Here is a 21,279-nt window from a genome sequence, read left to right as displayed (position 1 = left end):
ATCAGTGTCCTGCCTACATATTTACATGGCCACCCTGTATATACGTACAATCACACTTTGAGGATTCTAAGGAGAACAAGAAAGCTGACAGTGCTCCTTTACATACAGTTACCCAAACAACCTACACCTGTTGAAGCAAAAAGCTACAACAGTGTTCATCTCTAGTGGGGATGTGGACGGAGCCATGAAGTACTGGAGCTCTGTGGGAGCCAGGGCGGAGCACTATGCTTCCCTTGTGGAGTGGTGTCAAGAAGCGGGCCAGTCACACATGGCAGCAGATATACTTCAGCAGGCCCTCCAACTCTTCCCTGACTTAGGTGAGCTTTCTTGTACAAGGAGGTAATTGTAACCATTCACAGGAAAGGCAATAAAAGTCATCAGGCGAAAGCTCTTGCGTTGTTCAGGTTGATGTGTGATGACCTCTCTTGTGTTGTTCAGGTTGATGTGTGATGACCTCTTGTGTTGTTCAGGTTGATGTGTGAGACCCAGTGAGATGACCTCTCTTGTGTTGTTCAGGTTGATGTGTGATGACCTCTCTTGTGTTGTTCAGGTTGATGTGTGAGACCCAGTGTGGATACCTCTCTTGTGTTGTTCAGGTGAATGTGTGAGACCCAGGGAGGTGACCTCTCTTGTGTTGTTCAGGATGATGTGTGATGACCTCTCTTGTGTTGTTCAGGTTGATGTGTGAGACCTCTCTTGTGTTGTTAAGGTTGATGTGTGATAACCTCTCTTGTGTTGTTCAGGTTGATGTGTGATGACCTCTCTTGTGTTTTTCAGGTTGATATGTGATGACCTCTCTTGTGTTGTTCAGGTTGATGTGTGATGACCTCTCTTGTGTTGTTCAGATTGATGTGTGATGACCTCTCTTGTGTTGTTCAGATTGATGTGTGATGACCTCTCTTGTGTTGTTCAGGTTGATGACCTCTCTTGTGTTGTTCAGGTTGATGTGTGATGACCTCTATAGGATTGTTCAGGTTGATGTGTGATGACCTCTCTTGTGTTGTTCAGGATGATGTGTGATGACCTCTCTTGTGTTGTTCAGGTTGATATGTGATGACCTCTCTTGTGTTGTTCAGGTTGATGTGTGATAACCTCTCTTGTGTTGTTCAGGTTGATGTGTGATGACCTCTCTTGTGTTTTTCAGGTTGATATGTGATGACCTCTCTTGTGTTGTTCAGGTTGATGTGTGATGACCTCTCTTGTGTTGTTCAGATTGATGTGTGATGACCTCTCTTGTGTTGTTCAGGTTGATGACCTCTCTTGTGTTGTTCAGGTTGATGTGTGATGACCTCTATAGGATTGTTCAGGTTGATGTGTGATGACCTCTCTTGTGTTGTTCAGGATGATGTGTGATGACCTCTCTTGTGTTGTTCAGGTTGATGTGTGATCACCTCTCTTGTGTTGTTCAGGTTGATGTGTGATCACCTCTCTTGTGTTGTTCAGGTTGATGTGAGATGACCTCTCTTGTGTTGTTCAGGTTGATGTGTGAGACCCAGTGAGATGACCTCTCTTGTGTTGTTCAGGTTGATGTGTGATGACCTCTCTTGTGTTGTTCAGGTTGATGTGTGAGACCTCTCTTGTGTTGTTAAGGTTGATGTGTGATAACCTCTCTTGTGTTGTTCAGGTTGATGTGTGATGACCTCTCTTGTGTTTTTCAGGTTGATATGTGATGACCTCTCTTGTGTTGTTCAGGTTGATGTGTGATGACCTCTCTTGTGTTGTTCAGGTTGATGTGTGAGACCCAGTGAGATGACCTCTCTTGTGTTGTTCAGGTTGATGTGTGATGACCTCTCTTGTGTTGTTCAGGTTGATGTGTGATGACCTCTCTTGTGTTGTTCAGGTTGATGTGAGATGACCTCTCTTGTGTTGTTCAGGTTGATGTGTGAGACCCAGTGAGATGACCTCTCTTGTGTTGTTCAGGTTGATGTGTGATGACCTCTCTTGTGTTGTTCAGGTTGATGTGTGAGACCTCTCTTGTGTTGTTAAGGTTGATGTGTGATAACCTCTCTTGTGTTGTTCAGATTGATGTGTGATGACCTCTCTTGTGTTGTTCAGGTTGATGACCTCTCTTGTGTTTTTCAGGTTGATATGTGATGACCTCTCTTGTGTTGTTCAGGTTGATGTGTGATGACCTCTCTTGTGTTGTTCAGATTGATGTGTGATGACCTCTCTTGTGTTGTTCAGATTGATGTGTGATGACCTCTCTTGTGTTGTTCAGGTTGATGACCTCTCTTGTGTTGTTCAGGTTGATGTGTGATGACCTCTATAGGATTGTTCAGGTTGATGTGTGATGACCTCTCTTGTGTTGTTCAGGTTGATGTGTGATGACCTCTCTTGTGTTGTTCAGGTTGATGTGTGAGACCCAGTGAGATGACCTCTCTTGTGTTGTTCAGGTTGATGTGTGAGACCCAGTGAGATGACCTCTCTTGTGTTGTTCAGGTTGATGTGTGATGACCTCTCTTGTGTTGTTCAGGTTGATGTGTGATCACCTCTCTTGTGTTGTTCAGGTTGATGTGAGATGACCTCTCTTGTGTTGTTCAGGTTGATGTGTGATGACCTCTCTTGTGTTGTTCAGGTTGATGTGTGAGACCCAGTGTGGATACCTCTCTTGTGTTGTTCAGGTTGATGTGTGAGACCAAGGGAGGTGACCTCTCTTGTGTTGTTCAGGTTGATGTGTGATGACCTCTCTTCTGTTGTTCAGGTTGATGTGTGAGACCAAGTGTGGATACCTCTCTTGTGTTGTTCAGGTTGATGTGTGATGACCTCTCTTGTGTTTTTCAGGTTGATGTGTGATGACCTCTCTTGTGTTGTTCAGGTTGATGTGTGATGACCTCTCTTGTGTTGTTCAGGTTGATGTGTGAGACCAAGTGTAGATACCTCTCTTGTGTTGTTCAGGTTGATGTGTGAGACCCAGTGAGGTGACCTCTCTTGTGTTGTTCAGGTTGATGTGTGAGACCCAGTGAGATAACCTCTCTTGTGTTGTTCAGGTTGATGTGTGAGACCCAGTGAGGTGACCTCTCTTGTGTTGTTCAGGTTGATGTGTGAGACCCAGTGAGATGACCTCTCTTGTGTTGTTCAGGTTGATGTGTGATGACCTCTCTTGTGTTGTTCAGGTGAATGTGTGAGACCCAGGGAGGTGACCTCTCTTGTGTTGTTCAGGTTGATGTGTGAGACCCAGTGAGATAACCTCTCTTGTGTTGTTCAGGTTGATGTGTGAGACCCAGTGAGGTGACCTCTCTTGTGTTGTTCAGGTTGATGTGTGAGACCCAGTGAGATAACCTCTCTTGTGTTGTTCAGGTTGATGTGTGATGACCTCTCTTGTGTTGTTCAGGTTGATGTGTGATGACCTCTCTTGTGTTGTTCAGGTTGATGTGTGATGACCTCTCTTGTGTTGTTCAGGTTGATGTGTGAGACCCAGTGAGATGACCTCTCTTGTGTTGTTCAGGTTGATGTGTGAGACCCAGTGAGGTGACCTCTCTTGTGTTGTTCAGGTTGATGTGTGATAACCTCTCTTGTGTTGTTCAGGTTGATGTGTGATGACCTCTCTTGTGTTGTTCGGGTTGATGTGCCAGACCAAGTGAGGTGACCTCTCTTTTCCTGATCTGCCCTCAAGCTGTCAGGTCCAAGCTCCGGAGTGACAACTCACTTCCAACAAACATCCAAAGAAGGAGATAAGAGATGGGACCTGGTTTTGCCTGCTGAAAATGATAACGAAACATTTACATAAAAAATTTATGTTTGAAGGAACTAGAATTTTTTTCTTTTATATATACATGTAAAGGAGCAAGTTTGGGAGATAACCTCACAAAATCTCTGACCAAATGTCACAAATGTAATTTCAGTACAATTAATCCTCACTTAACTGTATATGTCCTGATTAACGTGTTTTTGCATATCTTTTGTTGATTGACCAAGGTGACTTTGGTACAATGTGCTGTGCAGACTGACCATGGTGACTGTGGTACAATGTGCTGTGTAGACTGACCATGGTGACTGTGGTACAATGTGCTGTGCAGACTGACAAAGGTGACTGTGGTACAATGTGCTGTGCAGACTGACCAAGGTGACTGTGGTACAATGTGCTGTGCAGACTGACCATGGTGGCTGTGGTACAATGTGCTGTGCAGACTGACCAAGGTGACTGTGGTACAATGTGCTGTGCAGACTGACCATGGTGACTGTGGTACAATGTTCTGTGCAGACTGACCATGGTGACTGTGGTACAATGTTCTGTGCAGACTGACCAAGGTGACTGTGGTACAATGTGCTGTGCAGACTGACCATGGTGGCTGTGGTACAGTGTACTGTGCAGACTGACCAAGGTGACTGTGGTACAATGTGCTGTGCAGACTGACCATGGTGGCTGTGGTACAGTGTACTGTGCAGACTGACAAAGGTGACTGTGGTACAATGTGCTGTGCAGACTGACCAAGGTGACTGTGGTACAATGTGCTGTGCAGACTGACCAAGGTGACTGTGGTACAATGTGCTGTGCAGACTGACCATGGTGGCTGTGGTACAATGTGCTGTGCAGACTGACCATGGTGACTGTTGTACAATGTGCTGTGCAGACTGACAAAGGTGACTGTGGTACAATGTGCTGTGCAGACTGACCATGGTGGCTGTGGTACAGTGTACTGTGCAGACTGACCAAGGTGACTGTGGTACAATGTGCTGTGCAGACTGACCAAGGTGACTGTGGTACAGTGTACTGTGCAGACTGACCATGGTGGCTGTGGTATATCATTGAGTATGCTTAAGAGATTAATGATGTTTTAGGCATGCTAGAAAAGGTTTAATGTGGTTGCTTCTGTTTTTGATTTTATGCCAAACACATTTCCAGTTAATGTGAGTTTGTGTTTATAGTTTGTAAAATGTTTCCTCCGTTACAGCGAAATGACATCTAGCTGCATGATATGTGTCATCATTATTGCTGTTCAGTCCTTATCAGCAGGACGAGTACTGCAGAAACTACTTCCTGCTGAATGGCTGCCTTTGTTTTACTGTTTGAATCTGCTGTCTGCATGCAGGTGACATGCAGCACCATAGCCATCCTGGTTAACACCATGTCACCGGGATCCAGCAGAATCTGCTGTCCACATGCAGGTGACATGCAGCACCATGGCCCTCCTGGTTAACATCATGTCACCGGGATCCAGCAGAATCTGCTGTCTGCATGCAGGTGACATGCAGCACCATGGCCCTCCTGGTTAACACCATGTCACCGGGATCCAGCAGAATCTGCTGTCCACATGCAGGTGACAATTGCAGCACCATGGCCCTCCTGGTTAACACCATGTCACCGGGATCCAGCAGAATCTGCTGTCCACATGCAGGTGACATGCAGCACCATGGCCCTCCTGGTTAACACCATGTCACCGGGATCCAGCAGAATCTGCTGTCCACATGCAGGTGACATGCAGCACCATGGCCCTCCTGGTTAACACCATGTCACCGGGATCCAGCAGAATCTGCTGTCCACATGCAGGTGACATGCAGCACCATGGCCCTCCTGGTTAACATCATGTCACCGGGATCCAGCAGAATCTGCTGTCCACATGCAGGTGACAATTGCAGCACCATGGCCCTCCTGGTTAACACCATGTCACCGGGATCCAGCAGAATCTGCTGTCCACATGCAGGTGACATGCAGCACCATGGCCCTCCTGGTTAACACCATGTCACCGGGATCCAGCAGAATCTGCTGTCCACATGCAGGTGACATGCAGCACCATGGCCCTCCTGGTTAACATCATGTCACCGGGATCCAGCAGAATCTGCTGTCTGCATGCAGGTGACATGCAGCACCATGGCCCTCCTGGTTAACACCATGTCACCGGGATCCAGCAGAATCTGCTGTCCACATGCAGGTGACATGCAGCACCATGGCCCTCCTGGTTAACACCATGTCACCGGGATCCAGCAGAATCTGCTGTCCACATGCAGGTGACATGCAGCACCATGGCCCTCCTGGTTAACATCATGTCACCGGGATCCAGCAGAATCTGCTGTCTGCATGCAGGTGACATGCAGCACCATGGCCCTCCTGGTTAACACCATGTCACCGGGATCCAGCAGAATCTGCTGTCCACATGCAGGTGACATGCAGCACCATGGCCCTCCTGGTTAACACCATGTCACCGGGATCCAGCAGAATCTGCTGTCCACATGCAGGTGACATGCAGCACCATGGCCCTCCTGGTTAACATCATGTCACCGGGATCCAGCAGAATCTGCTGTCTGCATGCAGGTGACATGCAGCACCATGGCCCTCCTGGTTAACACCATGTCACCGGGATCCAGCAGAATCTGCTGTCCACATGCAGGTGACGTGCAGCACCATGGCCCTCCTGGTTAACACCATGTCACCGGGATCCAGCAGAATCTGCTGTCCACATGCAGGTGACATGCAGCACCATGGCCCTCCTGGTTAAAACCATGCCATCGGGATCCAGCAGAATCTGCTGTCCACATGCAGGTGACATGCAGCACCATGGCCCTCCTGGTTAACACCATGTCACCGGGATCCAGCAGAATCTGCTGTCCACATGCAGGTGACATGCAGCACCATGGCCCTCCTGGTTAACACCATGTCACCGGGATCCAGCAGAATCTGCTGTCCACATGCAGGTGACATGCAGCACCATGGCCCTCCTGGTTAACACCATGTCACCAGGATCCAGCAGAATCTGCTGTCCACATGCAGGTGACATGCAGCACCATGGCCCTCCTGGTTAACACCATGTCATCGGGATCCAGCAGAATCTGCTGTCCACATGCAGGTGACATGCAGCACCATGGCCCTCCTGGTTAACACCATGTCACCGGGATCCAGCAGAATCTGCTGTCCACATGCAGGTGACATGCAGCACCATGGCCCTCCTGGTTAACACCATGTCACCGGGATCCAGCAGAATCTGCTGTCCACATGCAGGTGACATGCAGCACCATGGCCCTCCTGGTTAACACCATGGCCCTCCTGGTTAACACCATGGCCCTCCTGGTTAACACCATGGCCCTCCTGGTTAACACCATGGCCCTCCTGGTTAACACCATGTCACCGGGATCCAGCAGAAACTGTGTCAAGATGATAATGATACTAAGTGTTTTATTGAAAATATAGAAATTAGTGAGAATTAAGGATATCCAAGATTCTGTTATACTTAGGCAGTGGTGGGAGCTGTGAGTGTGAGTTGCTCACAGACTGATTCCGTTTGCAAATTCTTTCAAAAAAACATTGGACAAATTCTGTAGGGTGAAAGGTCACATGTTAATAACTCAAATTGGTCTGTGACTATATTTGTGTTTTCAAGAGTTTTAATACTAAACTGATATTAATTAAATGACCTGAAAAGGGGTCGATATAAATCAGGTAAAAGGTGACAACACATTGACTAAGACCGGCTTCCAGATGATACACTGAACAGAGTAATGATATGTGATGATTTGTTTCAGGAGCAGAGTTTTAAAAGTAGTGGTGAAATGAGGCTTTTTGTTGTTAGATAGATACGTATTGTAACCATTCAGTATTTAATTCTTTAAATATGTTGAACAGATGTTATACTGTTGATATATGTATATATTTATCAACTTCCTGCGTCAGCTAACTCTGCATGTACAGGTGCAGTCTGTGCACTGTGCCATCACACACACTTGACCAGCACCTCTGTCAGGGTGTACTGTACACTCAGCTTCCACATGGTCTGCCCCAGATGACCCTGTAATCCAAGTTCTGTGTGTGGAGCATATCTATATGCAGTATGTCTGAGTCAGCAGTAAAGTGTGGTCTGCCCTAGATGGCCCTGTGATCCAAGTTCTGTGTGTGTAGCATATCTGTATGTGATTGAAAAATATGAGCATGAATATTTTTTTGTTGAAAAACACCTCGCAAGAAAATCATTTTTTGCGCAGTCAGTTTATTTGGTACTCAAGAGTGAAATATGATTAGTTTTTTTCGAGAATTTACGTGGACAATATATTTTTTTGATAAAAAAAATCACAGCCCCCCCCCCCCCCAAAATAATCACAGCGTCCCCCCCCCCCCCCCCCCCAAAAAAAAAACAAAACAAAAAAAACAACCCCCAAACAAACAACAAATTAGGTATTTAAGTATGTACACTGCCTATATTCTATATTCCCTCCTGTGTGTTGTCACATATCACCTTGTCATTGTTGTCAACTATTGTTGATCTATTTACATTGTAACCAGCTTTTGTTACACAACATTGTTTATGTTTTGTATGCCACACTGTGATATAACTCTAACACTATATTTTATCTAGTACTTTACTGTCGTTGGACAAAATGCCTATGGGAATAAATGTTGTGTAGGGTCAGGATGTGTTCTTTTATTCGTCACCTGGACAGTTCCATATGTCACCATTAGTTGACATTCTCAGAAGCCCAAGTCCAACATTATACAAAACTTGGTTTATCTTTAAAATAGAACAAAGCCTTTTCTGACATGCGTACTGTGACACATGTAACATTCTGCACTGATAACAGAATTGGTATTTATTTCATCTACACAATTACGCAAACACTTGATGACAAATGACATAACAAATGACTGGTAGGGCTGTGTATTGGCAACAGGTTACACAAGCATTGGTTATCGATATATCAGTAAACCAAAGAATAGGCAATTGTGGCCATAATTACAAACTATTCTCATATCACTCAGACATAATCCCCTCACATCTAACAGACATACTCTCCTCACATCTAACAGACATACTCCCCTCACATCTAACAGACATACTCCCCTCATATCAGTCAGACATACTCCCCTCACATCTAACAGACATACTCCCCTCATATCTAACAGACATACTCCCCTCACATCTAACAGACATACTCCCCTCATATATAACAGACATACTCCCCTCACATCTAACAGACATACTCCCCTGATATCTAACAGATATACTCCCCTCACATCTAACAGACATACTCCCCTCACATCTAACAGACATACTCCCCTCACATCTAACAGACATACTCCCCTCACATCTAACAGACATACTCCCCTCACATCTAACAGACATACTCCCCTCACATCTAACAGACATACTCCCCTTACATCTAACAGACATACTCCCCTCATATCTAACAGACATACTCCCCTCACATCTAACAGACATACTCCCCTCACATCTAACAGACATACTCCCCTCACATCTAACAGACATACTCCCCTCACAACTAACAGACATACTCCCCTCATATCTAACAGACATACTCCCCTCATATCTACCAGGCATACTCCCCGCACATCTAACAGACATACTCCCCTCATATCTAACAGATATACTCCCCTCATATCTAACAGACATACTCCCCTCATATCTAACAGACATACTCCCCTCATATCTACCAGGCATAATCCCCTTACATCTAACAGACATACTCCCCTCATATCTAACAGACATACTCCCCTCACATCTAACAGACATACTCCCCTCATATCTAACAGACATACTCCCCTCACATCTAACAGACATACTCCCCTTACATCTAACAGACATACTCCCCTTACATCTAACAGACATACTCCCCTCACATCTAACAGACATACTCCCCTCATATCTAACAGACATAATCCCCTCACATCTACCAGGCATAATCCCCTTACATCTAACAGACATACTCCCCTCATATCTAACAGACATACTCCCCTTACATCTAACAGACATACTCCCCTTACATCTAACAGACATACTCCCTTGATATCTAACAGACATGCTCCCCTTACATCTAACAGACATACTCCCCTCATATCTAACAGACATACTCCCCTCACATCTAACAGACATACTTCCCTCACATCTAACAGACATACTCCCCTCATATCTAACAGACATACTCCCCTCATATCTAACAGACATACTCCCCTCACATCTAACAGACATACTCCCCTCATATCTAACAGACATACTCCCCTCACATCTAACAGACATACTCCCCTCATATCTACCAGGCATAATCCCCTTACATCTAACAGACATACTCCCCTCATATCTAACAGACATACTCTCCTCACATCTAACAGACATACTCCCCTCACATCTAACAGACATACTCCCCTCATATCAGTCAGACATACTCCCCTCACATCTAACAGACATACTCCCCTCATATCTAACAGACATACTCCCCTCACATCTAACAGACATACTCCCCTCATATATAACAGACATACTCCCCTCACATCTAACAGACATACTCCCCTGATATCTAACAGATATACTCCCCTCACATCTAACAGACATACTCCCCTCACATCTAACAGACATACTCCCCTCACATCTAACAGACATACTCCCCTCACATCTAACAGACATACTCCCCTCACATCTAACATACATACTCCCCTTACATCTAACAGACATACTCCCCTCATATCTAACAGACATACTCCCCTCACATCTAACAGACATACTCCCCTCACATCTAACAGACATACTCCCCTCACATCTAACAGACATACTCCCCTCACAACTAACAGACATACTCCCCTCATATCTAACAGACATACTCCCCTCATATCTACCAGGCATACTCCCCGCACATCTAACAGACATACTCCCCTCATATCTAACAGACATACTCCCCTCATATCTAACAGACATACTCCCCTCATATCTAACAGACATACTCCCCTCATATCTACCAGGCATAATCCCCTTACATCTAACAGACATACTCCCCTCATATCTAACAGACATACTCCCCTCACATCTAACAGACATACTCCCCTCATATCTAACAGACATACTCCCCTCACATCTAACAGACATACTCCCCTTACATCTAACAGACATACTCCCCTTACATCTAACAGACATACTCCCCTCACATCTAACAGACATACTCCCCTCATATCTAACAGACATAATCCCCTCACATCTACCAGGCATAATCCCCTTACATCTAACAGACATACTCCCCTCATATCTAACAGACATACTCCCCTTACATCTAACAGACATACTCCCCTTACATCTAACAGACATACTCCCTTGATATCTAACAGACATACTCCCCTTACATCTAACAGACATACTCCCCTGATATCTAACAGACATACTCCCCTCACATCTAACAGACATACTTCCCTCACATCTGACATACATACTCCCCTCATATCTAACAGACATACTCCCCTCATATCTAACAGACATACTCCCCTCACATCTAACAGACATACTCCCCTCATATCTAACAGACATACTCCCCTCACATCTAACAGACATACTCCCCTCATATCTACCAGGCATAATCCCCTTACATCTAACAGACATACTCCCCTCATATCTAACAGACATACTCCCCTCATATCTACCAGACATACTCCCCTCATATCTAACAGACATACTCCCCTCATATCTAACAGACATACTCCCCTCACATCTAACAGACATACTCTCCTCATATCAGTCAGACATACTCCCCTCACATCTAACAGACATACTCCCCTCACATCTAACAGACATACTCCCCTCATATCTAACAGACATACTCCCCTCATATCTAACAGACATACTCCCCTCACATCTAACAGACATACTCCCCTCATATCAGTCAGACATACTCCCCTAACATCTAACAGACATACTCCCCTCATATCTAACGGACATACTCCCCTCATATCAGTCAGACATACTCCCCTCACATCTAACAGACATACTCCCCTTACATCTAACAGATATACTCCCCTCACATCTAACAGATATACTCCCCTCATATCAGTCAGACATACTCCCCTCACATCTAACAGACATACTCCCCTCATATCAGTCAGACATACTCACCTCACATCTAACAGACATACTCCCCTTACATCTAACAGATATACTCCCCTCACATCTAACAGATATACTCCCCTCATATCAGTCAGACATACTCCCCTCACATCTAACAGACATACTCCCCTCATATCAGTCAGACATACTCCCCTCACAACTAACAGACATACTCCCCTCACATCTAACAGACATACTCCCCTCATATCTAACAGACATACTCCCCTGATATCTAACAGATATACTCCCCTCACATCTAACAGACATACTCCCCTCATATCTAACAGACATACTCCCCTCACATCTAACAGACATACTCCCCTGATATCTAACAGATATACTCCCCTCATATCTACCAGGCATAATCCCCTTACATCTAACAGACATACTCCCCTCACATCTAACAGACATACTCCCCTCACATCTAACAGACATACTCCCCTCACATCTAACAGACATACTCCCCTGATATCTAACAGACATACTCCCCTCACATCTACCAGGCATAATCCCCTTACATCTAACAGACATACTCCCCTCACATCTAACAGACCTACTCCCCTGATATCTAACAGACATACTCCCCTCACATCTACCAGGCATAATCCCCTTACATCTAACAGACATACTCCCCTCACATCTAACAGACATACTCCCCTCACATCTAACAGACATACTCCCCTCACATCTAACAGACATACTCCCCTGATATCTAACAGACATACTCCCCTTACATCTACCAGGCATAACCCCCCTTACCTCTAACAGACATACTCCCCTTACATCTAACAGACATACTCCCCTTACATCTAACAGACATACTCCCCTGATATCTAACAGACATACTCCCCTCATGTCTAACAGACATACTCCCCTCATATCTAACAGACATACTCCCCTCACATCTAACAGACATACTCCCCTCACATCTAACAGACCTACTCCCCTGATATCTAACAGACATACTCCCCTCACATCTACCAGGCATAATCCCCTTACATCTAACAGACATACTCCCCTCACATCTAACAGACATACTCCCCTCACATCTAACAGACATACTCCCCTCACATCTAACAGACATACTCCCCTGATATCTAACAGACATACTCCCCTTACATCTACCAGGCATAACCCCCCTTACCTCTAACAGACATACTCCCCTTACATCTAACAGACATACTCCCCTCATATCTAACAGACATACTCCCCTCACATCTAACAGACATACTCCCCTCACATCTAACAGACATACTCCCCTCACATCTAACAGACATACTCCCCTCACATCTAACAGACATACTCCCCTCACATCTAACAGACATACTCCCCTCACATCTAACATACATACTCCCCTTACATCTAACAGACATACTCCCCTCATATCTAACAGACATACTCCCCTCACATCTAACAGACATACTCCCCTCACATCTAACAGACATACTCCCCTCACATCTAACAGACATACTCCCCTCACAACTAACAGACATACTCCCCTCATATCTAACAGACATACTCCCCTCATATCTACCAGGCATACTCCCCGCACATCTAACAGACATACTCCCCTCATATCTAACAGACATACTCCCCTCATATCTAACAGACATACTCCCCTCATATCTAACAGACATACTCCCCTCATATCTACCAGGCATAATCCCCTTACATCTAACAGACATACTCCCCTCATATCTAACAGACATACTCCCCTCACATCTAACAGACATACTCCCCTCATATCTAACAGACATACTCCCCTCACATCTAACAGACATACTCCCCTTACATCTAACAGACATACTCCCCTTACATCTAACAGACATACTCCCCTCACATCTAACAGACATACTCCCCTCATATCTAACAGACATAATCCCCTCACATCTACCAGGCATAATCCCCTTACATCTAACAGACATACTCCCCTCATATCTAACAGACATACTCCCCTTACATCTAACAGACATACTCCCCTTACATCTAACAGACATACTCCCTTGATATCTAACAGACATACTCCCCTTACATCTAACAGACATACTCCCCTGATATCTAACAGACATACTCCCCTCACATCTAACAGACATACTTCCCTCACATCTGACATACATACTCCCCTCATATCTAACAGACATACTCCCCTCATATCTAACAGACATACTCCCCTCACATCTAACAGACATACTCCCCTCATATCTAACAGACATACTCCCCTCACATCTAACAGACATACTCCCCTCATATCTACCAGGCATAATCCCCTTACATCTAACAGACATACTCCCCTCATATCTAACAGACATACTCCCCTCATATCTACCAGACATACTCCCCTCATATCTAACAGACATACTCCCCTCATATCTAACAGACATACTCCCCTCACATCTAACAGACATACTCTCCTCATATCAGTCAGACATACTCCCCTCACATCTAACAGACATACTCCCCTCACATCTAACAGACATACTCCCCTCATATCTAACAGACATACTCCCCTCATATCTAACAGACATACTCCCCTCACATCTAACAGACATACTCCCCTCATATCAGTCAGACATACTCCCCTAACATCTAACAGACATACTCCCCTCATATCTAACGGACATACTCCCCTCATATCAGTCAGACATACTCCCCTCACATCTAACAGACATACTCCCCTTACATCTAACAGATATACTCCCCTCACATCTAACAGATATACTCCCCTCATATCAGTCAGACATACTCCCCTCACATCTAACAGACATACTCCCCTCATATCAGTCAGACATACTCACCTCACATCTAACAGACATACTCCCCTTACATCTAACAGATATACTCCCCTCACATCTAACAGATATACTCCCCTCATATCAGTCAGACATACTCCCCTCACATCTAACAGACATACTCCCCTCATATCAGTCAGACATACTCCCCTCACAACTAACAGACATACTCCCCTCACATCTAACAGACATACTCCCCTCATATCTAACAGACATACTCCCCTGATATCTAACAGATATACTCCCCTCACATCTAACAGACATACTCCCCTCATATCTAACAGACATACTCCCCTCACATCTAACAGACATACTCCCCTGATATCTAACAGATATACTCCCCTCATATCTACCAGGCATAATCCCCTTACATCTAACAGACATACTCCCCTCACATCTAACAGACATACTCCCCTCACATCTAACAGACATACTCCCCTCACATCTAACAGACATACTCCCCTGATATCTAACAGACATACTCCCCTCACATCTACCAGGCATAATCCCCTTACATCTAACAGACATACTCCCCTCACATCTAACAGACCTACTCCCCTGATATCTAACAGACATACTCCCCTCACATCTACCAGGCATAATCCCCTTACATCTAACAGACATACTCCCCTCACATCTAACAGACATACTCCCCTCACATCTAACAGACATACTCCCCTCACATCTAACAGACATACTCCCCTGATATCTAACAGACATACTCCCCTTACATCTACCAGGCATAACCCCCCTTACCTCTAACAGACATACTCCCCTTACATCTAACAGACATACTCCCCTTACATCTAACAGACATACTCCCCTGATATCTAACAGACATACTCCCCTCATGTCTAACAGACATACTCCCCTCATATCTAACAGACATACTCCCCTCACATCTAACAGACATACTCCCCTCACATCTAACAGACATACTCCCCTCACATCTAACAGACATACTCCCCTCATATCAGTCAGACATACTCCCCTCACATCTAACAGACATACTCCCCTCATATCAGTCAGACATACTCCCCTCACATCTACCAGGCATAATCCCCTTACATCTAACAGACATACTCCCCTCACATCTAACAGACATACTCCCCTCACATCTAACAGACATACTCCCCTCACATCTAACAGACATACTCCCCTTACATCTTACAGACATACTCCCCTGATATCTAACAGACATACTCCCCTCACATCTAACAGACATACTCCCCTCACATCTAACAGACATACTCCCCTCACATCTGACATACATACTCCCCTCACAACTAACAGACATACTCCCCTCACATCTAACAGACATACTCCCCTCACATCTAACAGACATACTCCCCTCACATCTAACAGACATACTCCCCTCACATCTAACAGACATACTCCCCTCACATCTAACAGACATACTCCCCTCATATCTACCAGGCATAATCCCCTTACATCTAACAGACATAATCCCATAATATCTAACAGACATACTCCCCTCACATCTAACAGACATACTCCCCTCACATCTAACAGACATACTCCCCTCACATCTACCAGGCATAATCCCCTTACATCTAACAGACATACTCCCCTCATATCTAACAGACATACTCCCCTCATATCTAACAGACATACTCCCCTCATATCTAACAGACATACTCCCCTCATATCTAACAGACATACTCCCCTCACATCTAACAGACATACTCCCCTCATATCAGTCAGACATACTCCCCTCACATCTAACAGACATACTCCCCTCATATCTAACAGACATACTCCCCTCACATCTAACAGACATACTCCCCTCATATCAGTCAGACATACTCCCCTCACATCTAACAGACATACTCCCCTCATATCTAACAGACATACTCCCCTCATATCTAACAGACATACTCCCCTCACATCTAACAGATATACTCCCCTCATATCAGTCAGACATACTCCCCTCACATCTAACAGACATACTCCCCTTACATCTAACAGATATACTCCCCTCACATCTAACAGATATACTCCCCTCATATCAGTCAGACATACTCCCCTCACATCTAACAGACATACTCCCCTCATATCAGTCAGACATACTCCCCTCACATCTAACAGACATACTCCCCTCATATCTAACAGACATACTCCCCTCATATCTAACAGACATACTCCCCTCATATCTAACAGATATACTCCCCTCATATCTAACAGACATACTCCCCTCACATCTAACAGACATACTCCCCTCACATCTAACAGACATACTCCCCTCATATCTAACAGACATACTCCCCTCACATCTAACAGACATACTCCCCTTACATCTTACAGACATACTCCCCTGATATCTAACAGACATACTCCCCTCACATCTAACAGACATACTCCCCTCACATCTAACAGACATACTCCCCTCACATCTGACATACATACTCCCCTCACAACTAACAGACATACTCCCCTCACATCTAACAGACATACTCCCCTCACATCTAACAGACATACTCCCCTCATATCTACCAGGCATAATCCCCTTACATCTAACAGACATAATCCCATAATATCTAACAGACATACTCCCCTCACATCTAACAGACATACTCCCCTCACATCTAACAGACATACTCCCCTCACATCTACCAGGCATAATCCCCTTACATCTAACAGACATACTCCCCTCATATCTAACAGACATACTCCCCTCATATCTAACAGACATACTCCCCTCATATCTAACAGACATACTCCCCTCATATCTAACAGACATACTCCCCTCACATCTAACAGACATACTCCCCTCATATCAGTCAGACATACTCCCCTCACATCTAACAGACATACTCCCCTCACATCTAACAGACATACTCCCCTCATATCTAACAGACATACTCCCCTCATATCTAACAGACATACTCCCCTCATATCTAACAGACATACTCCCCTCACATCTAACAGACATACTCCCCTCATATCAGTCAGACATACTCCCCTCACATCTAACAGACATACTCCCCTTACATCTAACAGATATACTCCCCTCACATCTAACAGATATACTCCCCTCATATCAGTCAGACATACTCCCCTCACATCTAACAGACATACTCCCCTCATATCAGTCAGACATACTCCCCTCACATCTAACAGACATACTCCCCTCATATCTAACAGACATACTCCCCTCATATCTAACAGACATACTCCCCTCATATCTAACAGATATACTCCCCTCATATCTAACAGACATACTCCCCTCACATCTAACAGACATACTCCCCTCACATCTAACAGACATACTCCCCTGATATCTAACAGACATACTCCCCTCATATCTAACAGACATACTCCCCTCATATCTAACAGACATAGTCCCCTCACATCTAACAGACATACTCCCCTCATATCTAACAGACATACTCCCCTCATATCTAACAGACATACTCCCCTCATATCTAACAGATATACTCCCCTCATATCTAACAGACATACTCCCCTCACATCTAACAGACATACTCCCCTCACATCTAACAGACATACTCCCCTCATATCTAACAGACATACTCCCCTCATATCTAACAGACATACTCCCCTCATGTCTAACAGACATACTCCCCTTACATCTAACAGACATACTCCCCTCACATCTAACAGACATACTCCCCTTACAGCTAACAGACATACTCCCCTCACATCTAACAGACATACTCCCCTCACATCTAACAGACATACTCCCCTCACATCTAACAGACATACTCCCCTCACATCTAACAGACATACTCCCCTCACATCTAACAGACATACTCCCCTCTCAACTACCAGGCATACTCCCCTCACATCTAACAGACATACTCCCCTAACATCTAACAGACATACTCCCCTCACATCTAACAGACATACTCCCCTCACATCTAACAGACATACTCCCCTCACATCTAACAGACATACTCCCCTCACATCTAACTGACATACTCCCCTCACATCTAACAGACATACTCCCCTTACATCTAACAGACATACTCCCCTCTCAAACTACCAGGCATACTCCCCTCACATCTAACAGACATACTCCCCTCATATCTAACAGACATACTCCCCTCATATCTAACAGACATACTCCCCTCATGTCTAACAGATATACTCCCCTCATATCTAACAGACATACTCCCCTCACATCTAACAGACATACTCCCCTCATATCTAACAGACATACTCCCCTCACATCTAACAGACATACTCCCCTCATGTCTAACAGACATACTCCCCTCACATCTAACAGATATAATCCCCTCACATCTAACAGACATACTCCCCTCACATCTAACAGACATACTCCCCTCTCAACTACCAGGCATACTCCCCTCACATCTAACAGACATACTCCCCTCACATCTAACAGACATACTCCCCTTACATCTAACAGACATACTCCCCTCACATCTAACAGACATACTCCCCTCACATCTAACAGACATACTCCCCTCATATCTAACAGACATACTCCCCTCATATTTAACAGACATAATCCCCTAATATCTAACAGACATACTCCCCTTACATCTAACAGACATACTCCCCTTACATCTAACAGACATACTCCCCTCACATCTAACAGATATACTCCCCTCACATCTAACAGACATACTCCCCTCATATCTAACAGACATACTCCCCTTACATCTAACAGACATACTCCCCTCATATCTAACAGACATACTCCCCTCACATCTAACAGACATACTTTCCTCATGTCAAACAGACATACTCCCCTCACATCTAACTTATTCCAAATTACATGTACTTGTATCTATTTGGCCATACAGGATCTTTTCCATATCCTATCGTTGGATATACAGTAAATATTGTGTCAGTGAAGTGTGGTGTAGTTCTAGTTGACCTCACCTGACTGACAGCCTGCTTGTCCGGTGACTCCAGTGTTGGTGGTGTAGTTCTAGTTGACCTCACCTGACTGATAGCCTGCTTGTTCGGTGACTCCAGTGTTTGTGGTGTAATTCTAGTTGACCTCACCTGACTGACAGCCTGCTTGTTCGGTGACTCCAGTGTTTGTGGTGTAGTTCTAGTTGACCTCACCTGACTGACAGCCTGCTTGTTCGGTGACTCCAGTGTTGGTGGTGTAGTTCTAGTTGACCTCACCTGACTGACAGCCTGCTTGTTCGGTGACTCCAGTGTTTGTGGTGTAGTTCTAGTTGACCTCACCTGACTGACAGCCTGCTTGTTCGGTGACTCCAGTGTTTGTGGTGTAGTTCTAGTTGACCTCACCTGACTGACAGCCTGCTTGTTCGGTGACTCCAGTGTTGGTGGTGTAGTTCTAGTTGACCTCACCTGACTAAAAGCCTGCTTGTTCGGTGACTCCAGTGTTTGTGGTGTAGTTCTAGTTGACCTCACCTGACTGACGGCCTGCTTGTTCGGTGACTCCAGTGTTGGTGGTGTAGTTCTAGTTGACCTCACCTGACTGACAGCCTGCTTGTTCGGTGACTCCAGTGTTTGTGGTGTAGTTCTAGTTGACCTAGCCTGACTGACGGCCTGCTTGTTCGGTGACTCCAGTGTTTGTGGTGTAGTTCTAGTTGACCTAGCCTGACTGACGGCCTGCTTGTTCGGTGACTCCAGTGTTTGTGGTGTAGTTCTAGTTGACCTCACCTGACTGACAGCCTGCTTGTTCGGTGACTCCAGTGTTGGTGGTGTAGTTCTAGTTGACCTCACCTGACTGACAGCCTGCTTGTTCGGTGACTCCAGTGTTTGTGGTGTAGTTCTAGTTGACCTAGCCTGACTGACGGCCTGCTTGTTCGGTGACTCCAGTGTTTGTGGTGTAGTTCTAGTTGACCTAGCCTGACTGACGGCCTGCTTGTTCGGTGACTCCAGTGTTTGTGGTGTAGTTCTAGTTGACCTCACCTGACTGACAGCCTGCTTGTTCGGTGACTCCAGTGTTTGTGGTGTAGTTCTAGTTGACCTCACCTGACTGACAGCCTGCTTGTTCGGTGACTCCAGTGTTTGTGGTGTAGTTCTAGTTGACCTAGCCTGACTGACAGCCTGCTTGTTCGGTGACTCCAGTGTTGGTGGCATCGGTGGCGTCTGTCAACATCTCCTCAGCAACCACTGGACCAATGAAGTTGAAACCTCACATACAAATGATGCTTGGTACGTATTCATTCCTAAATTGAAACGCGAAAGTGAACCCAGAAATAGGTACGTACAGAACTAAGTTCGGAAATCAGTAAATAACCGCACAAGATCAATGAAAAATAATAATAATCATGAAATACACAGGATTACCTTCACATTAAAAATATGTGGCATCAACAATATCAATATCCCGCATGTCTGCAAAAGTCATTGCAGTCACGAATGTCCAGTATTTGTGAAAATCGTGTGTCTTGAATGAGGCACGTACTCCGTTCTTGAATCCAGGATACTGGTGGAGACAGGTAGATAAGTCGCTGTTTTCAGGAGATAAGAAGCAAGTCTAGTCGTAGAAAAACACGTCAAAGGCCACCTACTAAATGGTGCTGCAAGGTGCCTCATGTCATTGTGAGATTGATTCGTTCCATGCCACGCCGTATAAGCAATTTTTTATGTTCACCTCAATCGTGGCCCATTATTGATATCAAGTTAAATTGTTTCAAAAGTTTAATTTGGACTGCGACCCCCTGTCGTCTTTCTTGGTTGTTTGCACCCTT

General features: G+C 45.0%; 2 protein-coding genes and 1 long non-coding RNA gene across 5 annotated transcripts in view; 1 reads left to right on the top strand and 2 right to left on the bottom strand.

Annotated features, from left to right (window-relative positions):
- LOC124121028 (nephrocystin-3-like) overlaps nt 1-7,023 on the top strand; it is a 97,814-nt gene extending 90,791 nt beyond the window's left edge. Inside the window, exons 25-26 of one of the 2 annotated variants that reach the window (XM_048398308.1) lie at nt 109-317; nt 3,526-7,023. In XM_048398308.1, coding sequence (XP_048254265.1) covers nt 109-317; nt 3,526-3,530 — 214 coding nt within the window. In that variant the 3' untranslated portion in view covers nt 3,531-7,023. Of the gene's footprint in view, nt 1-108; nt 318-404; nt 446-3,525 lie in introns of those variants that run through there. The other variant, XM_048398309.1, reaches the window with a different exon arrangement.
- Nucleotides 2,535-3,529, bottom strand: LOC125381530. Of its 2 annotated transcripts, none has more exons than XR_007221854.1 (3): nt 3,062-3,529; nt 2,650-2,831; nt 2,535-2,557 (listed from the first exon to the last, which is right to left on the bottom strand). It is a non-coding gene; the product is annotated as an uncharacterized LOC125381530 (long non-coding RNA). The 2 variants fall into 2 exon arrangements; XR_007221853.1 differs by having other exon boundaries at nt 2,650-3,381; nt 3,428-3,529.
- LOC125381426 (probable serine/threonine-protein kinase mkcB) lies at nt 5,146-20,665 on the bottom strand. The gene is made up of 2 exons (XM_048397952.1): nt 19,487-20,665; nt 5,146-5,322 (listed from the first exon to the last, which is right to left on the bottom strand). Exons 1-2 carry the CDS (start codon nt 20,663-20,665, stop codon nt 5,146-5,148), a joined length of 1,356 nt encoding a protein of 451 aa, XP_048253909.1.
- Between the last annotated feature and the right edge of the window lie 614 nt (nt 20,666-21,279).

Source organism: Haliotis rufescens, unplaced genomic scaffold, assembly GCF_023055435.1.
Source record: "Haliotis rufescens isolate VD_foot unplaced genomic scaffold, xgHalRufe1.0.p SCAF_18, whole genome shotgun sequence".
NCBI classification, from domain to species: Eukaryota; Metazoa; Mollusca; class Gastropoda; order Lepetellida; family Haliotidae; genus Haliotis; species Haliotis rufescens.
Note: the sequence above shows the minus strand (reverse complement) of the source record. Positions and strands in the feature narration are given on the sequence as shown.